Source organism: Talpa occidentalis, unplaced genomic scaffold, assembly GCF_014898055.3.
Source record: "Talpa occidentalis isolate TD23 unplaced genomic scaffold, MPIMG_talOcc4v2.1 talOcc4.6, whole genome shotgun sequence".
In the NCBI taxonomy this organism is placed as follows: domain Eukaryota; kingdom Metazoa; phylum Chordata; class Mammalia; order Eulipotyphla; family Talpidae; genus Talpa; species Talpa occidentalis.
In genome coordinates this window covers 65,328,117-65,350,403 of record NW_023604972.1, presented here as the reverse complement: position 1 = coordinate 65,350,403, position 22,287 = coordinate 65,328,117, and the positions used below count along the sequence as shown (strand labels likewise).

The following is a 22,287-nucleotide window of genomic DNA, read 5'->3' as shown; positions in this document are numbered from 1 at the left end:
GACACAAAATACCCCAAATAGCCAAAGATCTCCTTACTAAAAAGGAAGGGAATGGAGGTATCACACTTCCAGATGTCAAACTATACTACAAAGCCATAATAGTCAAAACAACATGGCACTGAAACAAAAACAGACACTATGACAAATGGAATAGAATTGAAAACTCAGAAATAAACCTACAGATTTACGGACAACTAATATTTGACAAAGGAGCAAAGAATATGCAATGGAACATGGACAGTTTGTTCAATAAATGGTGCTAGGAAAACTGGGTTGCTACATTCAAAGAAATAAAGCTAGATGACTACTTCACACCATGCACAAAAACCAACTCAAAATGGATTAACGAACTAGACATAAGTTCTGAAACCATAAAATATAAAGAAGAAAAAATAGGTGAAACACTACATGACATACACTTCAGTACCATCTTTAAAGACACATCACCCAAAGCAAAGATAATGAAGCAAAGGATAAACAGTTGGGACTACATCAAATTAAAGAGCTTCTGTATAGCAAAAGAGACATTAACCAAAACAAAGAGACACCCCATTGACTGGGAGAAAATTTTTGCACACAATACTAATGATAAGGGACTGATCACAGCAATCCACAAAGAGCTGACGAAACTCAACAAAAACAAAGTAAACAACCCAGTCTTTTTAGCAGAAGAGCTAAAAGGAGTCTTTTTAGTTCTTCAGTTTTTTTTTTTTTTTAGCCAAAGAGCTAAAAAGACACTTCTACAAAGAGGAAATATAAATGGCCAACAGGCATTTGAAAAAATGTTCAACAATCCTTATAATCAGGGAAACTCAAATCAAAACCACAATGAGTTACTACCTTACACTGGTAAGGATGGCACATATTAAAAAAACTAGCAACAACAAGTGTTGGTGATGATGTGCAGAAAAAGGAACGCTCCTACACTGCTGGTGGGAATGCAAAGTAGTCCAACCACTATGGAAAGCTGTGTGGAGGTCCGTTTAACTGCTAAAAATGGAGCTTCCATATGATCCAGCAATTCTACTCTTAGGTATCTACCCAAAGGACACAAAAATGTTTATTCAAAAGGACACACGCTCCCCTATGTTTTTTGCACACAATTAATGTAATCCAACACATCCACAAAAAGAAAAATAAAAACACATGATCATATCAATTGGTGCTGAGTAAGCTTTGGAAACAACCCAAATGTCTCAAAATAGATGACTGGATCAGGAAGATGTGTTATATATACACTATGAATATTACTCAGCAATCAAAAAAGATAAACTCATGCCATTTGCAGCAACATGGATAGAGCTGGAAGGGATCATGCTCAATGATATAAGCCAGAAAGAAAAAGAAAAATACTGGATGGTTTCATTTATAGAAGAAATGTAGAGGATCCAAATAAGGAATCAGGAAAAAAAAGTAATTATAATGAAGTATAAATCAAAATCAACAGGCAACTATAAATCAGAAAATTCTGTGGGATTGTGGGAGGGGGTAGGATCAAAATGGGTGGGAAGAACACAGGGACTATGGTGATGGTACACCAGTGAATTGGTGGTGGGAATTTCACGGGGACTATAATTGAGATGAGAAAGCATAAATTGTATAAAAATGAAGAATGATTTAAAAATATATAAACTAAAATAAAAATAAAAACACTCAAATAATACAGGATCCAAAACAAAAGTAAAGTTACAACAGAAAACTGAGAAATTCAGAGGATCATAACAGATTACTATGAACATATGTAGGTTAGTAAGTTGAATAACCTAGAAGAGATGGAAAAATTCTTAATAATATACAACCATTCAAAAATGAATCAGGAATGAATACACCATTTGAACAGAACAACAGCAAGAAAGGAAATCAAAAGTGCCCCAAATACCAAAGTCCATGACAGGTGGATTTATTAGTGCATTCTACCAAACCTTTAAATTGAGCCAAAACCCATCCTTCTCAAACTCTCCCCACAATTTGAGAAAGTGAGAATACTTCCACACACATGGCTGTTGGAGGCTGGCAACCCCCATGAACCCTGCACCCCTAACCCAAACTGTTGGTGAAGCCACGAAAAGAGAGGGCAGGCCCAGCAGTCAGAAGGGAACAGTGACCAGCCCAGGGAGCACATGATGGCCCCCACATGGCTGTTGGAGGCAGGCAACCCCTTGTACTCATGCACCACTCACCCTGAATTGTGACTGAGGCAGGCCAGCAGTCAGATGGGAGCAGCAACCAGTCTGGGGAGTGTATGTCAGCCCACATAAAGCTGTTGGAGGCCAGTGATGCCCATGCATCTGGTGCAACGACCTCCTCAAACTGTGAGTGAAGCCAGGAAGGCAGAAGAAGGTCTCAGCAGCCAAAGGTGAAGGTGCACAAACAGGGGAATAGACCAACAGCATACAGAGACATAGCGACCTCCAAGGCTAATGATCACCAGCACAACCACAGCATCATAGTCCTTGAGAAGCCTGGCATCAAACTGCCGGACCCTGCGTGACCACCAGTCCCTGACATCCCAGAAGGAGCACCCCAAAGAAATGCCTGCCAGCACCAGTGGCGCAGGGTGCTGTGCCACATTCAAAATCAATTGACAGGTTTAAGGAAATATACAAACAGCCAAGCAAGCCCTCAAGGGAATGACATGCCACAAAAAGAAAATCAGTCCCCAGAACTCAACAACACTGACATGGAAGAATTTCTTTGCCTGACAAAAAGAGAATTCAGATTCACCATTATTAAAAAACATAAAAAAGAAAAGGAAAACAATAATAAGAGGGCTATAATCAAAGACTTCAAGAATAAAATGAGTCTTAAAAGAAGGAATTAAAGGAAATGCAAGAAATTAAAAGATTAATGGGGCAGCTAAAGAATTCAAGTAAAAACAATAAAATGGAAGAACAAATCAGTACTCTCGAAGATATAGATATAAAAGGAACCAAAACAGAGAAGAGACAAGGGAAAAATAATGAAGAAACACTCCGAGAAATACATGACAATATGAAGAAACATAATATAAGACTTAAAGGTATCCCTGAAGGTGACGAGAGAGACAAAAGAAGAGAGAACTTATAAAAGGGAATAATTAAAGGGAACTTCCCAAACATGAAGAAGGAAATGAAAATAACATAGAGGAAGCTAAAAGAACACCAAATTACCATAACAAAAGGAGAACTACATCAAGATACATAATAGTAAAGTTTTCAAAAGAAAAATTAATAGAAAAATTAATGAAGTTGATGAGAGAGAAGAAACAGATAACTTATAAAGGAGAAATAATTAGGCTGACATCAGACTTCTCTGAAGAAATACTATGGCCAAGAAGAGAATAGAGCAACATATTTAAAAAAACTGCAAGATAAAAAATGCTAGCCAAGAATATCCTGCAAAACTTTTCTTCCCAAATGAAGGAAAAACCAAAATCTTCAGAAATTTGCTACCACTAACCCCCACTCCAAGAAATATTACAAGAAGCCTTAAAATCTGAACCAACAGAAGAATGAAGGAGAAGAACTGAACAAGGTAATGAACAGAAACACCAAATGAGAAACACAATGAACTATAGACTCCTCTATATCAACAATCACCCTAAATGAAAATGGTCTAAATTCACCAATAAAAAGACAAAGAGTAGCAGGCTCCATAAGAAAACAGAACCCAACCTTCTGCTTGCTGTCTCCAGGAAATACACATGAGAGACAAAGATAAACATAAATTAAATATAAAGGGCTGGAAAACAATTCTATAAGCATGGCCCCCAAAAGATGGCAGGGGCAGTCATACTCATATCAGATAATATTGATTTCAAATTAAAAAAGGTGATAAAAGATACTGACGGTCACTACATAATGATCAAGGAACAGTGCACCAGTAAGTTATAACACTATATATATGTATATATAGTATATATGTATATATAGATATATATGTATATATCTATGTATACATCTATACATCCAGAGGAGGAGCTCCAATATACATAAAATAATTACTCTCAAAGCTGAAAACAGACAGTGGAGAAAATACATACATGGTAGGTGACTTCAACACCCCACTGTCACATACTAACAAGGGCACAGTAATGAGGAAAAAAATAAAGACACAATAGTCCTAAACAAAGGGCTAAAACACATGGGCCTAACAGACCTCTATAGGACACTGCACCCAAAAGGCATTGAATACACATTCTTCTTAAGTGCACGTGGATCATTCTCCAGGTTAGTGGAAGATACATGGTTAGACTACATATTGGGGAACATCAACAAATGCATGAAAATCAAGACCATAACCATCTTCTCTGACCATAAAGGCATCAAACTAGAAATCAACTACGAAAAGCAAGCAAGGAGCCCTCACACCCATCGTATGGAGAATGAAGAACATGCTACTGAAAGACCACTGGTCAATGAGGAAATCAAAGAAATTAACAAATACACTGACACAAATGACAAAGAGGACACTACATTCCAGAATTTTATGGGACACAGCAAAAACAGCAATAAAAGGGAAGTATATAGCAATACAACCCACATCAAGAAACAAAGAATCAAAAAAAAAAAAAACAAAAAAACAAAAAACAAAAACCCTAACCACCCATCTCAAAGAACTACAAAAAGAACAAGAACCCAAAACTAGAAATAATAAAAAATCAAGCAGAAATAAATGAAATAAAAATAAAAAGACAATCCAAAAGACACACAAAACCAAAAGCTGGTTCTTTGAAAAAGTAAACAAAATAGACAAACCTCTAGCTAGGCTCACAAAGAAAAAAAAGGGAGAAAACTCAAATAAATGGGATCATGAATGAAAGAGAAGAAATTACTATGAAAGGCAAAGGAGAAATCCAGAGGATAATCAGAGGTTACTATGAATATTTACATGCAAACAAGTTCAACAATGTAGATGAAATGGACAAATTCTTAGAACTATGTAAACATCCAAAGCTGAATAAAGAATAACTAGAAACCTAAACAAGCCAAATACAAATAATGAAAATGAAACAGTAATCAAAACCCTATGCAACAACAAAAGCCCAGGTCCAGATGGTTTCACAAATGAGTTACCGAACGTTCAAAGATGAACTGGTGGTACCTATCTTAAAATATTTCCAAAAATTAAAAAAAAAAAAAAGATTTTTTCCATACACTTTTTAAAATTTATATATAGTTTACATCATTGTTCATTTTTCAACAATGTTTGCTCCCTCCCCCCTCAGGTGTAGTCCCCAGAGATTTCCTTCACTAATTCACCCATGTGCCATCACCACAGTCCCCTGTGCTCCCCCTCCCTCCCTCCTCCTACCCTGCAGGATGTCTCTGCTTTATAATTGTTTTTGTTTTGTTTTCTATTGCTACTATTTTTTCCCCTGATGTCTTATTTGGTTCCCCTATATTCCTCCTGTAAGTGAAATCATCTGATATTTTTCTTTTTCCTTCTGACTTATTTCACTGAGCATAATTCCTTCTAGCTCCATCTATGCTGCTGTGAATGGCATGAGTTTATCTTTTTGGATTGCTAAATAGTATTCCATTGTGTATATATACCACATCTTGTTGATCCAGTCATCTATTTTTGGGCATTTGGGTTGTTTTGAGGTTTTGCCTATTATAAATAATGCTGCAATAAACACAGGGGTACAGGTATTCTTTTCAGTCAGTGTTTTTGTATCCTTTGGGTAGATCTCTAGGAGTGGAATTGCTGAGTCATATGGTAGCTCCATTTTCAGTAGGTTGAGGAAACTCCATATCACTTTCCTAGTGGTTGGACCAGTTTTCACTCCCACCAGCAATAAATGATACATTTTTGGGTGGCAAAAAAAAAAAAAAAAAAAAAGAAAGAAAAAAAAGGAAAAAGCAATGCATCATGACCAATTTAATGCAGAACATGAATAACAACCTAGCTGACTTCTATCAATTCAAACATTAAAGAGATTTACAAAATGCATAAAATGATATTCTTATAGATGAAAATTTTTTCAGATTTTTAGTAAAAAGTTGGGGTTTATATTAACATGCCATGAACCTATTTTCAAATAAGTTAGTAAATAAAAAAAAATTTTGAGAAAGACAATACTATCAAGCACATTTTACAAAGTCAACATTACACTAATACCAAAACCAAATAAAGACAGCAGAAAAAAAGAAAACTACAGACCAATTCCCCTTATGAACGCAGATGCAAAACTATTCAACAAAATTCCTAGCAAACCAAATCCGACATGCATCAAAAGGATAAAACATTATGACCAAGTGGCATTTATCAGGGACAGAAGGATGGCTCAACATCCGAAAATCAATTAATGTAATTTAACATCGACAAAAAGAAAAATAAAAAACATACGATCATATCAAAAGACGCTGAGAAATCATTTGATATGGTTCAATATCCATTTATGATGAAGGCCCTTGAAATTCTTGGAATAGAAGGAACATACCTCAACTTAATAAAAGGCATAGATGACACACCTACAGTCAATATCATTCTTAATGGTGAGAAATTAAAAGCATTCCCTTTATATCTGGAACAAGACAAGGATATCGACTCTCATCACTGCTTTTCAATATAATACTCAAAGTCTTTTTTTTTTTTTTTTTTAATAGAGGCATGTTTTTATTTATTTATTTATTTGTTTGTTTGTTTATACATGCACTGGTACAGTCAGAAGCGCGGGAGGGTGAGAGAATTCACCAGAGCCAGAGCGGGGAGCAGAGCAGGCAGAAGGACCGAAGTACACTGCTGAGGGGAGCAGCGGGCGGCAGGAGAGGTCTGCGCGCCATGTGGGACCCTCCTCCGGTGGCCGGGGAGCAGCCGGGGATCGAACCGGCGCCGCAGAGGCCGCGGGCAGCTTCGCAACCCAGCGCTCAACCGCTGCGCCACCGGGGAGGCCCAATACTCAAAGTCTTAATCAGAGCAATTAGGCAAGAGAAAATTAGGCAATAGAAAAATAGCAATTAGGCAATAGAAAAATAGAAGGAATCCAAATAGGGAAACTATACACATATGAGATAATATATATAAATATATTATATATAATATATATATCTTAAAAACTTAGAATCTTAAAAACTCTACAGAAAAACTAATTAAACAATAAACCAGTTTAGTAAATTAAACTAGCATGTTACAAAATCAACACACAAAAATCAGTAGCCTTCTTATATGCAGATAATCTATCTGAAGAAGAAGAGAAAAATACCAAAAAGAAAAAAAAAAAAAAAATAAACCCTGGGAATAAAGCTCACAAAGGAGATGAAAGAACTATACAAAGAAAACTACAAAACACTGATAAAAGAAGTAGAAGATATAAAGAAATGGAAAGACCCTTCCTGCTCATGGATTGGCAGAATTAACATTATCAAAATGGCCATTCTACCAAAAGCAATTTACAGATTCAATGAAATTCCAATGAAAACCTCAATGGCATTCTGCAAAGATATAGAACAAATATTAATGAAATTTATATGGAAGCACAAAAAACTTTGAATACCCAATGTTTTCCTGACTACAAAGCCAAAATAAGTAAAACAGCATGGTACTGGAACAAAAACAGATCAGTGGAATAAAAGTGAAAACCCAGACATAAAGCCATGCATATATGGATAACTAATCTATGTCAAAGGAGCAAAGAATATGCACTGGAACCAGGACAGTCTCTTTAGTAAATGGTGCTGGGAAAACTGGAGCACTAGATGTGAAAGAATGAAACTGGGTTACTACCTCATGCCATACACAAAGAAACAACTCAAAATTGATAAAAGAGGGCCTCTATGTTGGCACAAGAGGTTCAGTCTCAGCACTTTGAAGCTACTGGCAGCCACTGCAGCAGCACAAGTTCAATCTCCAGCCAGGGAGCTAACCCAGATGGTGAAGCAGAACTCTCCTGTCTAGCCCGCTGCTACCCTCTGCAGTTTATTTCAGTCAATTTGCCTGTTCTGCTCCCCACTCTGTCTATGACAAATACTCTCACCCTCCCCACACCTCTGGCCTACACCCCAGATCTTATATAAATAAATAAATATAATAAATCTTAAAAAAAACCCAAAATTGATAAAAGACCTGAATGTAAGACATGAAACCATACAATATAGAGAAGAAAACACAGGCAAAGCACTCCATGACCTATACCTCACAAACACCTTTAAAGACTCATCCTCCAAAGCAAAGAAAAGATAAACCGCTGGGACTACATCAAATTAAAAAGCTCTGTACAGCAAAAGAAGTAATAGCAAGACAAAGAGACACCTTACAGATTGGGAGAAAATATTTGCAGTCCACACAACAGGTAAGGGACTAATATCAAAGATCAGCAAAGAGCTGACACGACTCAACAAAAACAATATAAAGAATCCAGTCAAAACATGGGCAGAAGAGCTAAAAAAACATTTCTCCAAAGAGAAAATGCAGATGGCCAACAGGCACACGAAAAAATGCTCAACATCAATTTAGCCAGGGAAATGCAAATCAAAACCAAAATGAGATATCAACTCAACCAGTGAGAATGGCTCATATTAAAATAAGCTAACAACAACAGATGCTGGCAAGGATGTAGAGAAAAAGGAACCCTTTTATACTGCTGGTTGGAAGGCAAACAGGTTCAACCACTATGGAAAGCTGTGTGTAGGATCTTCAAGTTACTAAAAATAGACATACCATTTGACCTATCAATGCCAATCCTAGGAATCTATACCCCAAGGACACAAAACCAGTAATTCAAAAGGAAATCTGCACTCCTATGTTCACTGAAGAACTATATACAATAGCTAAGATATGCAAACAAACTAAATGTCCAAAAGATAAATGACTGGATCAAGAATATGCGGTATATCAAAAAAATATAAACTCATGCCATTCACAATGACATGGATGGAGCTGGAAGGGATTATGCGAAGTGAAATAAGTCAGGATGAAGACAAAAAAAATATTGGATGGGCCTCTCTGGTGGTGCAGGCGGTTAAGCAACTCACTGTGAAGCTGTCTGCAGCCTCTGCAGCACGGGTTTGATCCTGGCCAGCCGGCGAGAATACCACATGGCAAAGCAGACCTCTCCTGTCTCTCCTGCTGCTCCCCTCAGCAATGTATTTCCTCAGTCTGCCAGTTCTGTTCCCCACTCTGTCTCCAGTGAATCCTCTCAGCACCCCCCCCACCCCGCCCCATGTATCTGGCCTGTACCCTGGTTCTTGTATGTATGCATGTATAAATAAATAAATAAATAAATAAATAAATAAATAAATAAATAAATAAAAATATTGGATGATTTCACTTATAGGAAGTATATAGGGAAACCAAACAAGGGGTAGGGAAAGAAAAAAAAAAAGAGACAAAACTAGCAGGCAAACTATAAATCAAAGACCTATCATGGGCGAAGGGGAAGGGGAGGGAGAAGGATCAAAGCAGAGGAGGAAAGAGCAAAAGAAACTGTGGCGACAGTTCATGGTTGACTTGGCAGTGGGAATTTTATGGGACTACACCTGAAAGGGAAAACAAAACATTATACAAAAATGAATAATGATGTAAGTAAATATATATAAGTAAATATACATAAGTAAATATATTTGATAAAGAAAAAAGATAAATTTCACCTAATCATAATTAAAAACTAACAATATTTAAAAAAAAAACAAAAAAAATCTAATAGAGTGAAAAGGCAACCCACAGAAAGGGATATAATACTGCAAATCATGTACAATAAGGCATCAAAATCGAGTACATATAAAAACTTCCTACAACTCAACCAATTACAAACAACCCAATTAAAAAACTGAACAAATAATTTGATGTTTTGCCAATGAAGATATATGTAAGTGGCCGATGAGTACATGAAAAGGTCTCCAATAGTGCTATATAGTATGGACATGCAAATCAAAACCACAATGAGACACCACCTAACATCCACTAGGATTACAGTTGAGTGTGTTTACCCCCCCCCCCACACACACACACTAACAAATGTTGAGGTAAGGAATGTAGATAAATTAGAGCACGTGTGGCATTATTGGTGGAAATGTAAATGGTGCAATCATTGTGGAAAACACAGATTTACCATAAACTCAGCAATTCCACTTCTGTATATACTCAAAATAACTGAAGGTAGGGACCTATACATATATTTGTGCACCCATATACACGGTGGCGTTATTCGCAACAGCCAAAAGATGAAAATTACCCAAATGTCTATGAATAAATCAACAGATAAGCAAAATGTGATATATGCATATAATGAAACATTACTTAACCTTAAAAAGGAAAGAAGTTCTTTAATTTCTTAGTTTCATGTACAACATAGTTAGTTAATGATACTGCACTGTATATTTTATTTTATTATATTTTTAATATTTATTTATTTATTTATAAATAATAAATTTTATTTTTATATTCCCCATAATAACCAGGGTATAGACCAAATGCGCGAGAGGGTGAGAGGATTCATCAGAGACGGAGTGGGGAAACAGAACAGGCTGAGGAAATACACTGCTGAGTGGAGCAGTGGGCGAGGCAGGAGAGGTCTGCCATGCCATGTGGGACCCTTGCCAGCTGGTGCTGCAGGGGCTGCGGATAGCTTCACAGTGAGGCGCTCAACCAACCGCCTGAGCCACCAGGGAAGGCCCTGCACTATATGTTTTAAAGTTGCTAAGGTAACTTAAAATTTCTCATTACAAGAAAAAAAAATGTAAATATTTATTAACTTTATCAGACAAAATTTATTAACAAAATCTGTTAAGTATTGATATTAACTACATTATTGTGGTGATCATTTCATAATATATGCAAATCTATTATATTGTAAACCTTGCACTAATATAATGTTAATCATGTCTCATATTTCAAAAAGGAAAATGAAATTCTGACAGATGTTACAACATGAATGAACCTTGAAGACATTATAAGGTAAAGAAGTCAAACAAAAAAGGACTCGACATATTTATGGTATCTACATATAGAAACAGAAAATAGAATGGTGGGTGCCAAAAGCTGGGAGAGGGGACCTCCCTGGTGGTGCAGGCGGTTGAGCACAGTGCTGTGAAGCTGTCCTCAGTCTCTGCAGTGCCGTTTCGAACCCCACCGGTTGCAGAGTAACCCACATGGTGCGGCAGACCTCTCCTGTCTCGCCTGCTGCTCCCTCCCCTCAGCAGTGTATTTCAGTCAGTCTGCTTGTTCTGTTCCCCACTCTGTCTCTGGTGAATCCTCTCACCCTCCCGCACATCTGGCCTGTACCTGGGTTCTTGTATAAACAAATCTTTAAAAAAAAAAAACAAAAACAAAAGCTGGGAGATGAAATATTATTATTTAGAATATGGAGTTTCAATTTGGGATGAGGAAAAGTCTGGAGATGGAGGATACTGACTGCACAGCAAAGTGAATTAATGCCACTGGACTATACACTGATAAATGGTTAAAATTTAAATTTGTATATATATTAAAAATAGAAAGAAGTGGAAATGTCTCAGTGAAAAGATACAAAAAGAAGTTTTATAACTCAAAATGATATCACTTGATATAAATAATGTCTTTACATAAAAAAAAACCTAAATAGTGTCAACAGCAGAATGAAGGGGGCAGAAAGAATAATCAGAAAATGTTAGAACAGTAGATATTATCAAATATGAGTAACAGAGAGATAAATGGAAAAAAAATAAAGCCTCAGGAACCTATGAAATAAAACTAAAGATGACACACTTGTGTCATTATAGGACCTAAGAATAGGGTGAGGTGGAAAAAATATCTGAAGAAATATTTTTTAAAACGTTCCAAATTTAGCAAAATACATAAGCTTTAGCCTATACATTCAAGTTATGCAGACTTTACTGATAAATAGAATAAACCCGAAGAAAACCATGCTATGACACTAAAGATGAACACTAAATTTTTGAGAGACAGAAATTATACCTTACTTACCAGTGGGAACAAAAGTAGGATTTCTCATAAGCTACTGTCAGAGGAGTCCTGCATGGGATTAAAAATGGACTCATCTGATTGGAGCTCAACTAGCACCAATCAAATAACTGGTATTGTAAATGGACCAATCTGATTGGAGCTTCCACAGGTGCCAATCAAGTAAAATGGACCAATTAGCTTTGAAATGTAGCCTCTGAGGGTACATAAGCTAAGCTTCAGACAGCTTCATCCAGACTCTCTACTGGAAAGATCTTTGTAGAGCTGTAATACTGGTTCCTGTCTTCTAGCACCTCTGTAGACCTGACCTCCGACATAGCCTACTGAATGACACTAGTGGCAGTGTGCTAGATATCTCTTAAAAGAAATGTGTGCTGTAGGCTTATGTCTAGCATTAAGAAGAGCTGAAACACTTGTCCCTACCTTCTACATATCCGGCACCAACACTTGGTGCTTCTTGCGCTGACCAGTCCGGAGTCCAGTGCTCCCCAGACCAGCAATCAGATTGCTGTTGCCGATTACTGTGGTGCCACCTCGAGAAAGACCTTTGTAGACCTTCACAGTGATCTTATGTAAAATCCTATGTAGTGATCTCAGACCTTCAGAGACCTCCAAGACCTTTGCACATCTTCAAACTTCACATGTGATTGCTACTTTAAACCACTGCCTAACCATTGCTATAGCCTCTAGCCCTGTCTCTAACTATTTCCTTTCTTCCAATTTCTTTTTATTGCTCTCCTCTTTGCAAATAAACCCTATTGTTGTTTAATCCTGAGCTTGAGTTGTGTTCTGCATTGCAGTTGTAAGCTCATGAATGAGGACCCAATGACCATGACATCTTCCCCTCATGGTTTCATGGTTGCAAAACCATCAAGGCCAGAAGAAAGTGGCACAACAGTTTTCTTTTTTCCTTTTTTTTTCTTTTTATATTCCCCATACAATTGTGACTCCCTTATTTTGACCCCAATCCCTCCCCTCCCCGCCTCCCCACCCCCTATAGAGTGTCTCTGGTTCATAGTTGTTTGTTGATTTTGATTTGATTTTTACTTTCTTATAGTTATTCTTTTTCCTGGTCCCTTATTTAAGTTTGCACACATCAAAGACATATTTATAGGCACAACAGTTTTCAAGTGTAAAAAGACTGTAACTTTAACCTAAGAATTCTATACTTGTATAAAATATCTTTCAGGAATAAAAGGATAAATGAAGACATTATCAAATAAAGGAAGATTAAGAGAAGTTGTCAACAGCAGACCTAACCTTATAAGGGTGACTAAAGAAAGTTCTTTAAGCAGAAAAGGGATGCTTTGAAAATAGGAATCTGGGAACATCAGGAAAGATGAACAGATGTAGCAAAGATGTAGATAAATACATAACATATTAACAACATATATAAAATTAACATATTAACAACATATATAAAATTCTCCATTTTTATGAATTTGATAGTTGAAAATAAACATTCAAATAGTATGATGTGGAGGTTCTAAATATATACAGAGGAAATACTTGAGAAAATTATGGTTGGCCTTTTGTTTTCATGGGTTCTACCAACCATGAATTGAAAATTCATACTATGCAGTAAAGCCTGCTATAATTGTGTCTGAAAGGAACATGTACAGACTTTTGTAACTTATTATTTCCTAAACATTAGAGTATAATAACAGTTTACATACATTTATATTGTTTTAGTATGGTAAGTAATCTAAAGATGATTTAAAATATACAGGAGGTTGTATGTAGGTTATATGCAAAAACTAGCGATTTTATAGAAGAGACTTGAGTATCTGAGTTCTTAGAACCAATCCCCACAGATACTGAGGACCAAAAAAATGAGAGAGACTATGTGACTGAAAAAAAAAAGGTTTAAGCTATGCAGATGCATCAGAAGAGAGAAGACAAAAGTGAAATTGCAGACTTAAGTCATAATTGATCAGTCATCACATTAAATGTAAATTCATCATTACATGTTAAATACATCAGTTAAAAGGGATTGACAGAGTGGATTAAAACATAACTGGATACTTCAAATACTACAATCCAGCAGGTAGGAATTAAAAGAATAGAAAAAGATCATGGAAATCTTACTCAAAAGTAAGCAAGAGTAACCTATATTAAGGTCAGATAAAGTAGACCTTGAAGCTATGAAAAATACCAAAACCAGAGAGGAACACTGCATAATGATGGAAAGGTCAATGCTCCAGACGGGCATATACAGCAATCCTAAAGTTGTGTATGTACCTACCAGCAGAGCTGCAAATATGAAGCATAAAGTGACAAAACTGAAAGGAGATACAGATGAACCCACAATTAGAGCTGGCAACTTCTGCCAATAATTGACAGAACAACTAGTAAGAAAATCACCAAGAATATGGAAACACCATTACCATCCACAAGGATTTAATTGACATTATAGAATTCTCCAATCCTTAAGACAACTGAATATGTTCCAAGTGCCCATAAAGCACATACCAAGTTATACAAATGACTTCTTGAACCATTTCCTCAGTTATTATCACAGCACATAAAATAAGAATTTGTTCATTATATAAAATACTATTTTAGGGTATATAAATTTTATAGGTATTCACTTTTTTAATACCTAATTAACTTTTTAATACAGCAATTTTTGCTATACGACATTATTTATTATTATAGTAAGAACTTTCAGATTATCTTCAATCTAAAAATCAGTCACATACTCCATAAACTAATCTCTAATGCTTTTAAAATCCAAAGCCACTGACTATTATTATTCTATATTTAATATTTAATGTCAACCATATGTTGAAGGACATCAAATAATAGAATACTTACCAGATCCCATGAGAGCACAGATAAGGACCATCGAATTATATTTAATTTCAGGAGCACTTAATTCATCTGCTAGTAGTCTGTGTAAAATCTGTACAAGTTTAGCACTTTCTAGATCTTTCTCAGCAGTGCCTGAAACATGAAACAATGGAAGTATCAATTATATCCACCACTTATGAACCTGGTACAATCTGGCTAAACCCAGCTCCCCTCTAGAAACTGACCATTTGAAACCTTCCAAAAGGGAATGATAATAATGACCTAGATAAATGATGCTACCACAATTATCAGGAGTTCAGGCTTAGAACTCACTATAAAAGCAGTCCTTTAAGCATTAGGTAATTAAAAACCCTTATTATAGAAAATGTCAAACAAACATGTACAAAGGCAGAAAAGATGGTATAATACTACATTATGTACTATTATCATCCTTAAAAATTAAGGTCAATAAGGTCATCTGCTTTTACTCTCACAAATGCCTAATTATTTTGGAGCAAATCCTATAAACCACATAATTTTCTCCATGTAATTCCCTATGGTTCTTAAGAGATAAGAACTCAATACAATTCCTACCAAAATCCTGGCAGGATTTTCTATAAAAATTAGATAAACTTGTACTAAAATTTATATGGGAAAGTACTGGTCCTAGAAGAGTAAACAATCTTGTTGAAGAATAATAAAGAGGAAAGACTTCATCCTTTTATTATTTTCTAGGAATGCTTACATATATCAAACAGTGTGGTATTGGTGGAGAAACAGACACCTAACATAGATAAAAGGAATTCAATAGAAGACCCCAGAAACACAATAGCACAAATATGCTGAAATGAATTTTGACAAAGGTACAAAATCAATTCAGTAGAGGAAATATAGCTGTTTTAACAAATGGCAATGGAACAATCAGACATTTATAGCAACCTCTATAGACTTCAACCTCAAAACGTATTACAACTGAACTTAATATGAATTTAAAATGGATGGCAGACTTAAATGTAAAAGATAAAACTGTATGTACATTTTTAGACTACCAGAGAATTCTCAAAACTCAAGAGTTCAAATAAATTAGAAAATATGGAAAAGACATAAATAGGCTTATTACTAAAGAACATATACAGATAACAAACACATAAACATGTCCAATATCATTAGTCATTAGAAAACTGGAAATTAAAACTGTAATGAGATATCTGTAACACAAATATCAAAATGGCTAAAATAAATAGTGACAACACCCAATGTTGGTGAGGGATGAAGAGAAAACGTGATTACTTAATACAGGGCTAGTTGGAAAGTAAAATGATGTAGCCACTCCGGAAAATGTGTGTTTCTTAAAATAAAATTAAACAGCTACCATAAAACTCAGCAATTGTACTTCTAGAGAAATGAACATTTATGGTCATGTAAAAACTTATATATGAATATTCATAGCAACTTTACTTTTAAACTGGAATCAGCCCAGATGCGCTTTACAATTGAATAAACTAATTTCTTTATGTACATAACATTATTCAGATGAAAGAAGGAATAAACTATTGATACACAAAACAAACTGAATGGGCAAAGGAGCAAAAGAAGTCAATTCCAAAAGGTAACACAGTATATGATTCCATTAGATAACATTTTTTGAAATTAAATACATTTTAGAAAGGAAGAGCAGACTAGTAGTTTCCAGGGATTAGAAGCAGTGCAGGAGGTAGCAATTGGAAGTAGTGGTTAGAGTTTATGAACAGAGGTATTTTTGTGGTGCTGGATTCAGTATCTTGAGGTAATAAAACTATTAGGAGGTAATAAAACTACACAGAACTTAACATACACACAAACGAGTACAAGTAAAACAGGAAATCTGAAATAATTAGGTAAATTATATTGATGGTTGAGATACACAACATATAGTTTTGTAAAATGTTATCATTGGGAGAATGGGCAAAATATGCAAGAAATTTCTTTTATTTCTTACATCTGTTTAAAAATCTACAAGGTGGCTTTAATACTATCATACAAACCTTTTGTGAGAATTCCTTAATATTAAATAGCTTGCAAGGGTACAAAACTGGAGAAATAAGGTTTTCAAACTCTGTTGTGTTTTAAAAGGCAGTATGGACTAAATGTTGTATCTTATCTTAGGTCAAGGACCCTAGGAAACACTGAGTAATAATAGTAACAGGCAAATACTCACCTACAGGAAGCTTGTTTAGAAGATATAAGTTATGAAGGGGTTAAAAACAGATGTACCCCAAACTGGGAGGGCAAGGAATTGCTTCGTTACTTTTAGCCATTTAAAATAAGATCATGGACCCCGTGTAGTATGTAATATCCTCACCACTCCCATCTCTTGATCATAGTATTCCCACCTTAAAGATGTCTGGATTTCTATACTGACTTACATAATATAGCCAGTTTGGGTATTTGGGAAATCACAGGCTAGACCAGGATTTGATCTTACCTTCATAGTATCTCTAATGATAGACCAAAGTCACCATATATTTTCTTGAAGTTTTTCAGTTAAAAATGCAAATAAATTCTATACCTTACTTATTGTAAATCTTTAAGAGTACATATAGATTGTTTTAAAATTTATAACCCTTTAAGAGAGCGAAAATTCAAATCTTTCATATCACAACTCTGAGTAAATCCGAAACTCAAGGCAGATACAGTAACCTTATCTTTTAGCTTCTTCTTCCTGGGATAGGGGATAATGAGCCTACTTGTCTCAGTGTGATAATTACATACATAAATCATCGCTGGGATTTAAGAAGTGACCAGTAAACATTATTTACTCAAGTGGATCATTTGAACTGGACAGGTCGTGCCTACTAAGTTTATAGTTCTCCTTGTAGAACCAGGCTTTCAACTCAGGATATGTGGCTCCAATTGACTCCAGTTTATTGTATCAGAATTGGTTCCTAAGACACAGACTGATACCCATAAACTGGAAGTCTATGAACTAGATTTTCACATGTGGAATTCCAACCAACAAGGATGCTATATGCTAGAAAGAAACCAATTGAGTTTGCTTTTGGGGAGCTTTGAATGTAAATATATACAGCTAAGAATTTATAATAAAGGCAAAGCATAAATAGCAATAGAAACCATGCTGATAGATAGGAGATTAACAAGAGAAAACCAGCAATAGAACTAGAAGTATCACTGATAGAGTTGCAAACTATATTTGCTGTTCCTTTGTAAATATTATTTCTTTTCTCCATAAAGCCTGCTGAAAATGTTTTCTGTTCCCTAAATGAGATATTTATGAATCAAACCAACCTTAAAACATTGCCCTGAAATGTTATCGAAAGCGTAACTAAAATGGACAGCTGTGGTAACAATCTATAGAACATGATGTTCGAAATAATTAGACACAATGGACACATGGACACATACTGGTACTTGCTGCTAGTCAAGGTTTGGTCTGACTTCTATTCCACATCTTTGCTTCTTTCAATACAAAATAATAATAGGAGAAAATGAGATATATCTGGTGTACTTACCCAATTCTAAAGCTGCTATTAGTGCCAGAGCAACAAGGGCTTCATTCTGCATTATCACATGTTCACTAGTTGCCATGGTAACTAGATGTTTGATACCACCACTCTGTACAATGGCTTTAATTACATCCTACACATAATACAAATAAATGTGCTTAATTTTAAATAAAAAGAAACTACATGTACAATTAGTCAAATCACTGAGTGATTATCTCACAGTATCCTGTATGAATCATTAACATTTAACTTTAGTTTTTTTATTCTTTATTGAAGAAATGTATGAATCCTTTATCTTTAAATTAGTTCATCAAAATATGACATTATCTAAATGAAAAAGCTCCTGAAATTCATATACATGGGAAGACAATAAAATTGGAATAAAAAAGTTATTTTCTCAAAATTTTTAATAGCATTAGAAAGTTGTTCTCCACAAGCTCTGGATAAAGTGCTTCCCCCTACAGAGCACTTGAACTCTGTTGTATTCCCCAAAGGCAATAGAGGGTTTGAGATGATAAATCCCAGGGCCAACACTTATTATGAGCAAATTATTGAACCTCACTGCATCTCACTGACTTTATTCATGTTGGAATCCAGTACATGTATATCTCATAGGTTTTATGATAACTAACGTTACCACATAAAAGAGCATATATATATATAAAAGAATATATAGCAGAAGCTAGATTAAAAATGGCTACATTTATTTCCACTTTTTTTTTTCACCACACTGAGGGTTTTGTTGTCTTAGATACCTTGGATTAAACACAATTTTATGGAAAGTCTGAATAAGACTATTTTTAAAGTTTTTCTTTGCTACTTAAGAATCTGAAGTAGTGGGTATTTTAAGTAGCCCAAGTTGGCTTAAGCAATACAAAACTAACTGTGTTAGAAATATTTTTCAAACTAATTTTCTAAGAAGTTTGGGAAAGGGTTTTCTTTATGCTTTCATCTTTTATAAAATTTTAAGAAATTGTCTTGAAATTTCTACACAGTATCTTTGCTTTGTGCTTACATATTGGTTAATGATCAAACATCAATGGTTAATGATAAACATCAATGGAGTTCATGTACTAGGTTTTTATGGGAGGTATGTTCCCACATCTAAGAAGACCTTTCCCATCGACCTCTTTTAGAAAGTGAAAAACTACAGATCAATCCCTTTTAAATTAAAAGAATGTACTGTTTACTTAGTGGTAGTTCATAGGAAGTTGGTGTAGAATTCTTAAAATTAGTTAAAACTTTTATAAAAGCAACAATTAACTTACAAAGAACACAAGAGATACAAAAATATATATGTAATCCTAGGAAAGACTCCTAAACTGTCAGTTCATCTTCCATTTTATGATTCAGACTAAAAATTTCAGTTTAGTTCAAAGAGAACAAACGAAGGAAATTTGCACACCAAAAATGAACAGTCTCTCTTTAATCCAAGCATCTTAATTTTTCACCTCATTTTTCTTTAACAGATATCTGATTATTTTCTATTAAAACAACTGCCTTTTCTCCTACTTCAATGAACACTTATTTAATGGAATACCTTATGGAATCTCTTTCTCAAACACAATGAAAAATGAAAAATAAATGAATGTAGTATTGCATTATATAATAAAGATAATTGAAATATTGTAGTTACCTATTATGGACTATCAAATATACCCTGCGTAATTTGCAGATATTAGTTCATTTTTATTCTTATCTGAAGTCCCACTTGCGAGATATTTCCAGTTTATAAATGAAACTGAAACTCAGATTCAGTTATAAAATTTGCACCAAGTCAAACAGTGATTAATTGGTAAAAATCTAAGATTCAGGGCCTCCCCTGGTGGCGCAGTGGTTGAGTGCTGGGCTGCGAAGCTGCCGACAGCCTCTGCAGCGCCGGTTCCATCCCTGGCCGCTGGCGAGGGTCCCACATGACACTACAGACCTCTCCTGCCACGCCTGCTGCTCCCCTCAGCAGTGTACTTGTTCAGTCTGCCTGTTCTGCTCTCTGCTTTGTCTCTGGTGAATTCTCTCACTCTCCCACACATCTGACTGTACCCAGTGCTTGTATAAATAAATAAATAAAATCTTAAAAAAAAAAATCTAAGATTCAGATCCAGACAGTTTGACTACCAAGTTTATGTTCTTAAACATTTGTGGTCTATGCAAAATATATGTATCATAGCGGATGCACAGTCATTTAATTTGATCTGAGGAGACTTTATGAATATATTTGAGGGACAGGTTGATTCATGACCCCCATGAGATGAAGGGGGGGGAGAAGGAAGAGGAGGGAGGAGGAGGAGGAGAGGGGGAAGAGGAAAAAGAGGAGGGGGAGGGGGGAAAAGAGGGGGAAGAATGAGAAGGAAGGGGAGGAGAAATTCCCGATAACTACCCAAATCCATGAGAAAAGGGAACATGAGAATAATGGGAAGAAAATATGTTAGATTAAAAAAGACAGTCCAAAAGATCAATGAAACCAAAAGCTGTCTCTTGAGAAAAACAAGCAAAACAGACAAATTTCTAACAAAGATCACCAAGAAAAGAAGAGAGGAAATCTCAAATAAGTAGAATAAAAAATAGAAAAGGAGAAATGGCAACAGACGCTGCAGAAATTCAGAAGATAAGAGACTACTATGAATTTCTGTATGCTAACAAATTCAGTAACCTAGGAAGAGGTGCAAAAATTCTTAGAATTATCCTTGACAGAGCAATAAGACAAGAGAAAGACATGCAAGGAATCCAGCTAGGGAAAGAAGAAGTAAAACTATCACCATTTGCAGACAATGTGATAATATACAAAGAACCCTAAAAACTCCATAGTAAAACTAATCAAAATAATCAACCAGTTTAATAAAGTACTAGGACACAAAATCAACACACAAAAATCAGTAGCCTTCCTATATACAATCAATCAATCTGAAGAAGAAATCAAGAAAACCAACCCTTTAATAATTGAAAAAAAATCAAATACTTGGGAATAAACCTAAAAATAGAGGGGAAGGAACTATACAAAGAAAATTATAAAACACTGTTAAAAGAAATAGAAGAAGACACAAAGAAATGTCAAGACATCCCCTGCTCATGGATTGGAAGGATTAACATTATTAAAATAGCGATCTTCTCAAAAGCAATCTACAGATTCAATGTTATTCCAATAAAAATCTCAATGACATTCTTTAAAGTAATAGAACAAATACTAATGAATTTCATATGGAACCACACACACACACACACACACACACACATACATACAAATGCGAATAGCCAAAACAAGGAGAATGAAGGCATCACACTTCCAACCTTCAAACTATACTACAAAGCCATAATAATTAAAACAATATGGTATTGAAACAAAAAAAGAAACACAAACCAATGTAACCAAATAGAAAGCCCAGAAATAAAGCCACACTTATATGGACAACTAATCTTTGACAAAGGGGCAAAGAATATGCAATGGAATATGGACAATTTGTTCAATAAATGGTGCAGGGAAAGCTGGACTACCACATGCAAAAGAACAAAGCTAGAAAACTACTTCTCACCATGAACAAAAATCAACTCAAAATGGATAAAAGACCTGAACATAAGACCTGAAACCATAAAATATATGGAAGAAAGTCAAGGAAAAGATAAACACCTGGGATTACATCAAGCTGAAAAGCTTCTATACAGCAAAAGAGACATTAACCAAAACAAAGAGACACCCCACTGACTAGGAAAAAATTTTTGCACTCCATATAACTGATTAGGGACTGATCACAAAGATATACAAAGAACTCACATGACTCAACAAAAACAAAGTAAATAATCTAGTCAAGAAATGGGCAGAGTAACTCAAAAGACATTTCTCCAAAGAGGAAATGCAAATGGCCAACAGGCATATGAAAAAATGTTCAACATCCCTTATAATCAGGGAAATGCAAATAAAAACCACAATGAGACACCACCTTTTACCAGTGAGAATGGCACATATCAAAAAAACTAGCAGCAACAAATGTTGGCAAGGATGTGGTGAAAAGGAACTCTCCTACATTGCTGGTGGGAGTACAAAGTGGTCCCACCACTGTGAAAAGCTGTCTGGAGGTTCCTCAGCCTACTAAAAATGGAGCTACGTAGGACCCAGCAA

At 35.3% G+C, this 22,287-nt stretch overlaps 1 protein-coding gene across 6 annotated transcripts in view; it reads right to left on the bottom strand.

The window, feature by feature from the left end:
- The window catches only part of RAP1GDS1 (Rap1 GTPase-GDP dissociation stimulator 1), a 326,851-nt gene that overhangs the window by 23,416 nt on the left and 281,148 nt on the right, over window positions 1–22,287 (bottom strand). For all 6 annotated transcript variants that reach the window (XM_037529845.2, XM_037529841.2, XM_054687846.1 and 3 more), the window contains 2 exons: window positions 18,183–18,309; window positions 14,698–14,826 (listed from right to left, as the gene is read on the bottom strand). In XM_037529845.2, coding sequence (XP_037385742.1) covers window positions 14,698–14,826; window positions 18,183–18,309 — 256 coding nt within the window. The remainder of the gene's footprint in view (window positions 1–14,697; window positions 14,827–18,182; window positions 18,310–22,287) is intronic.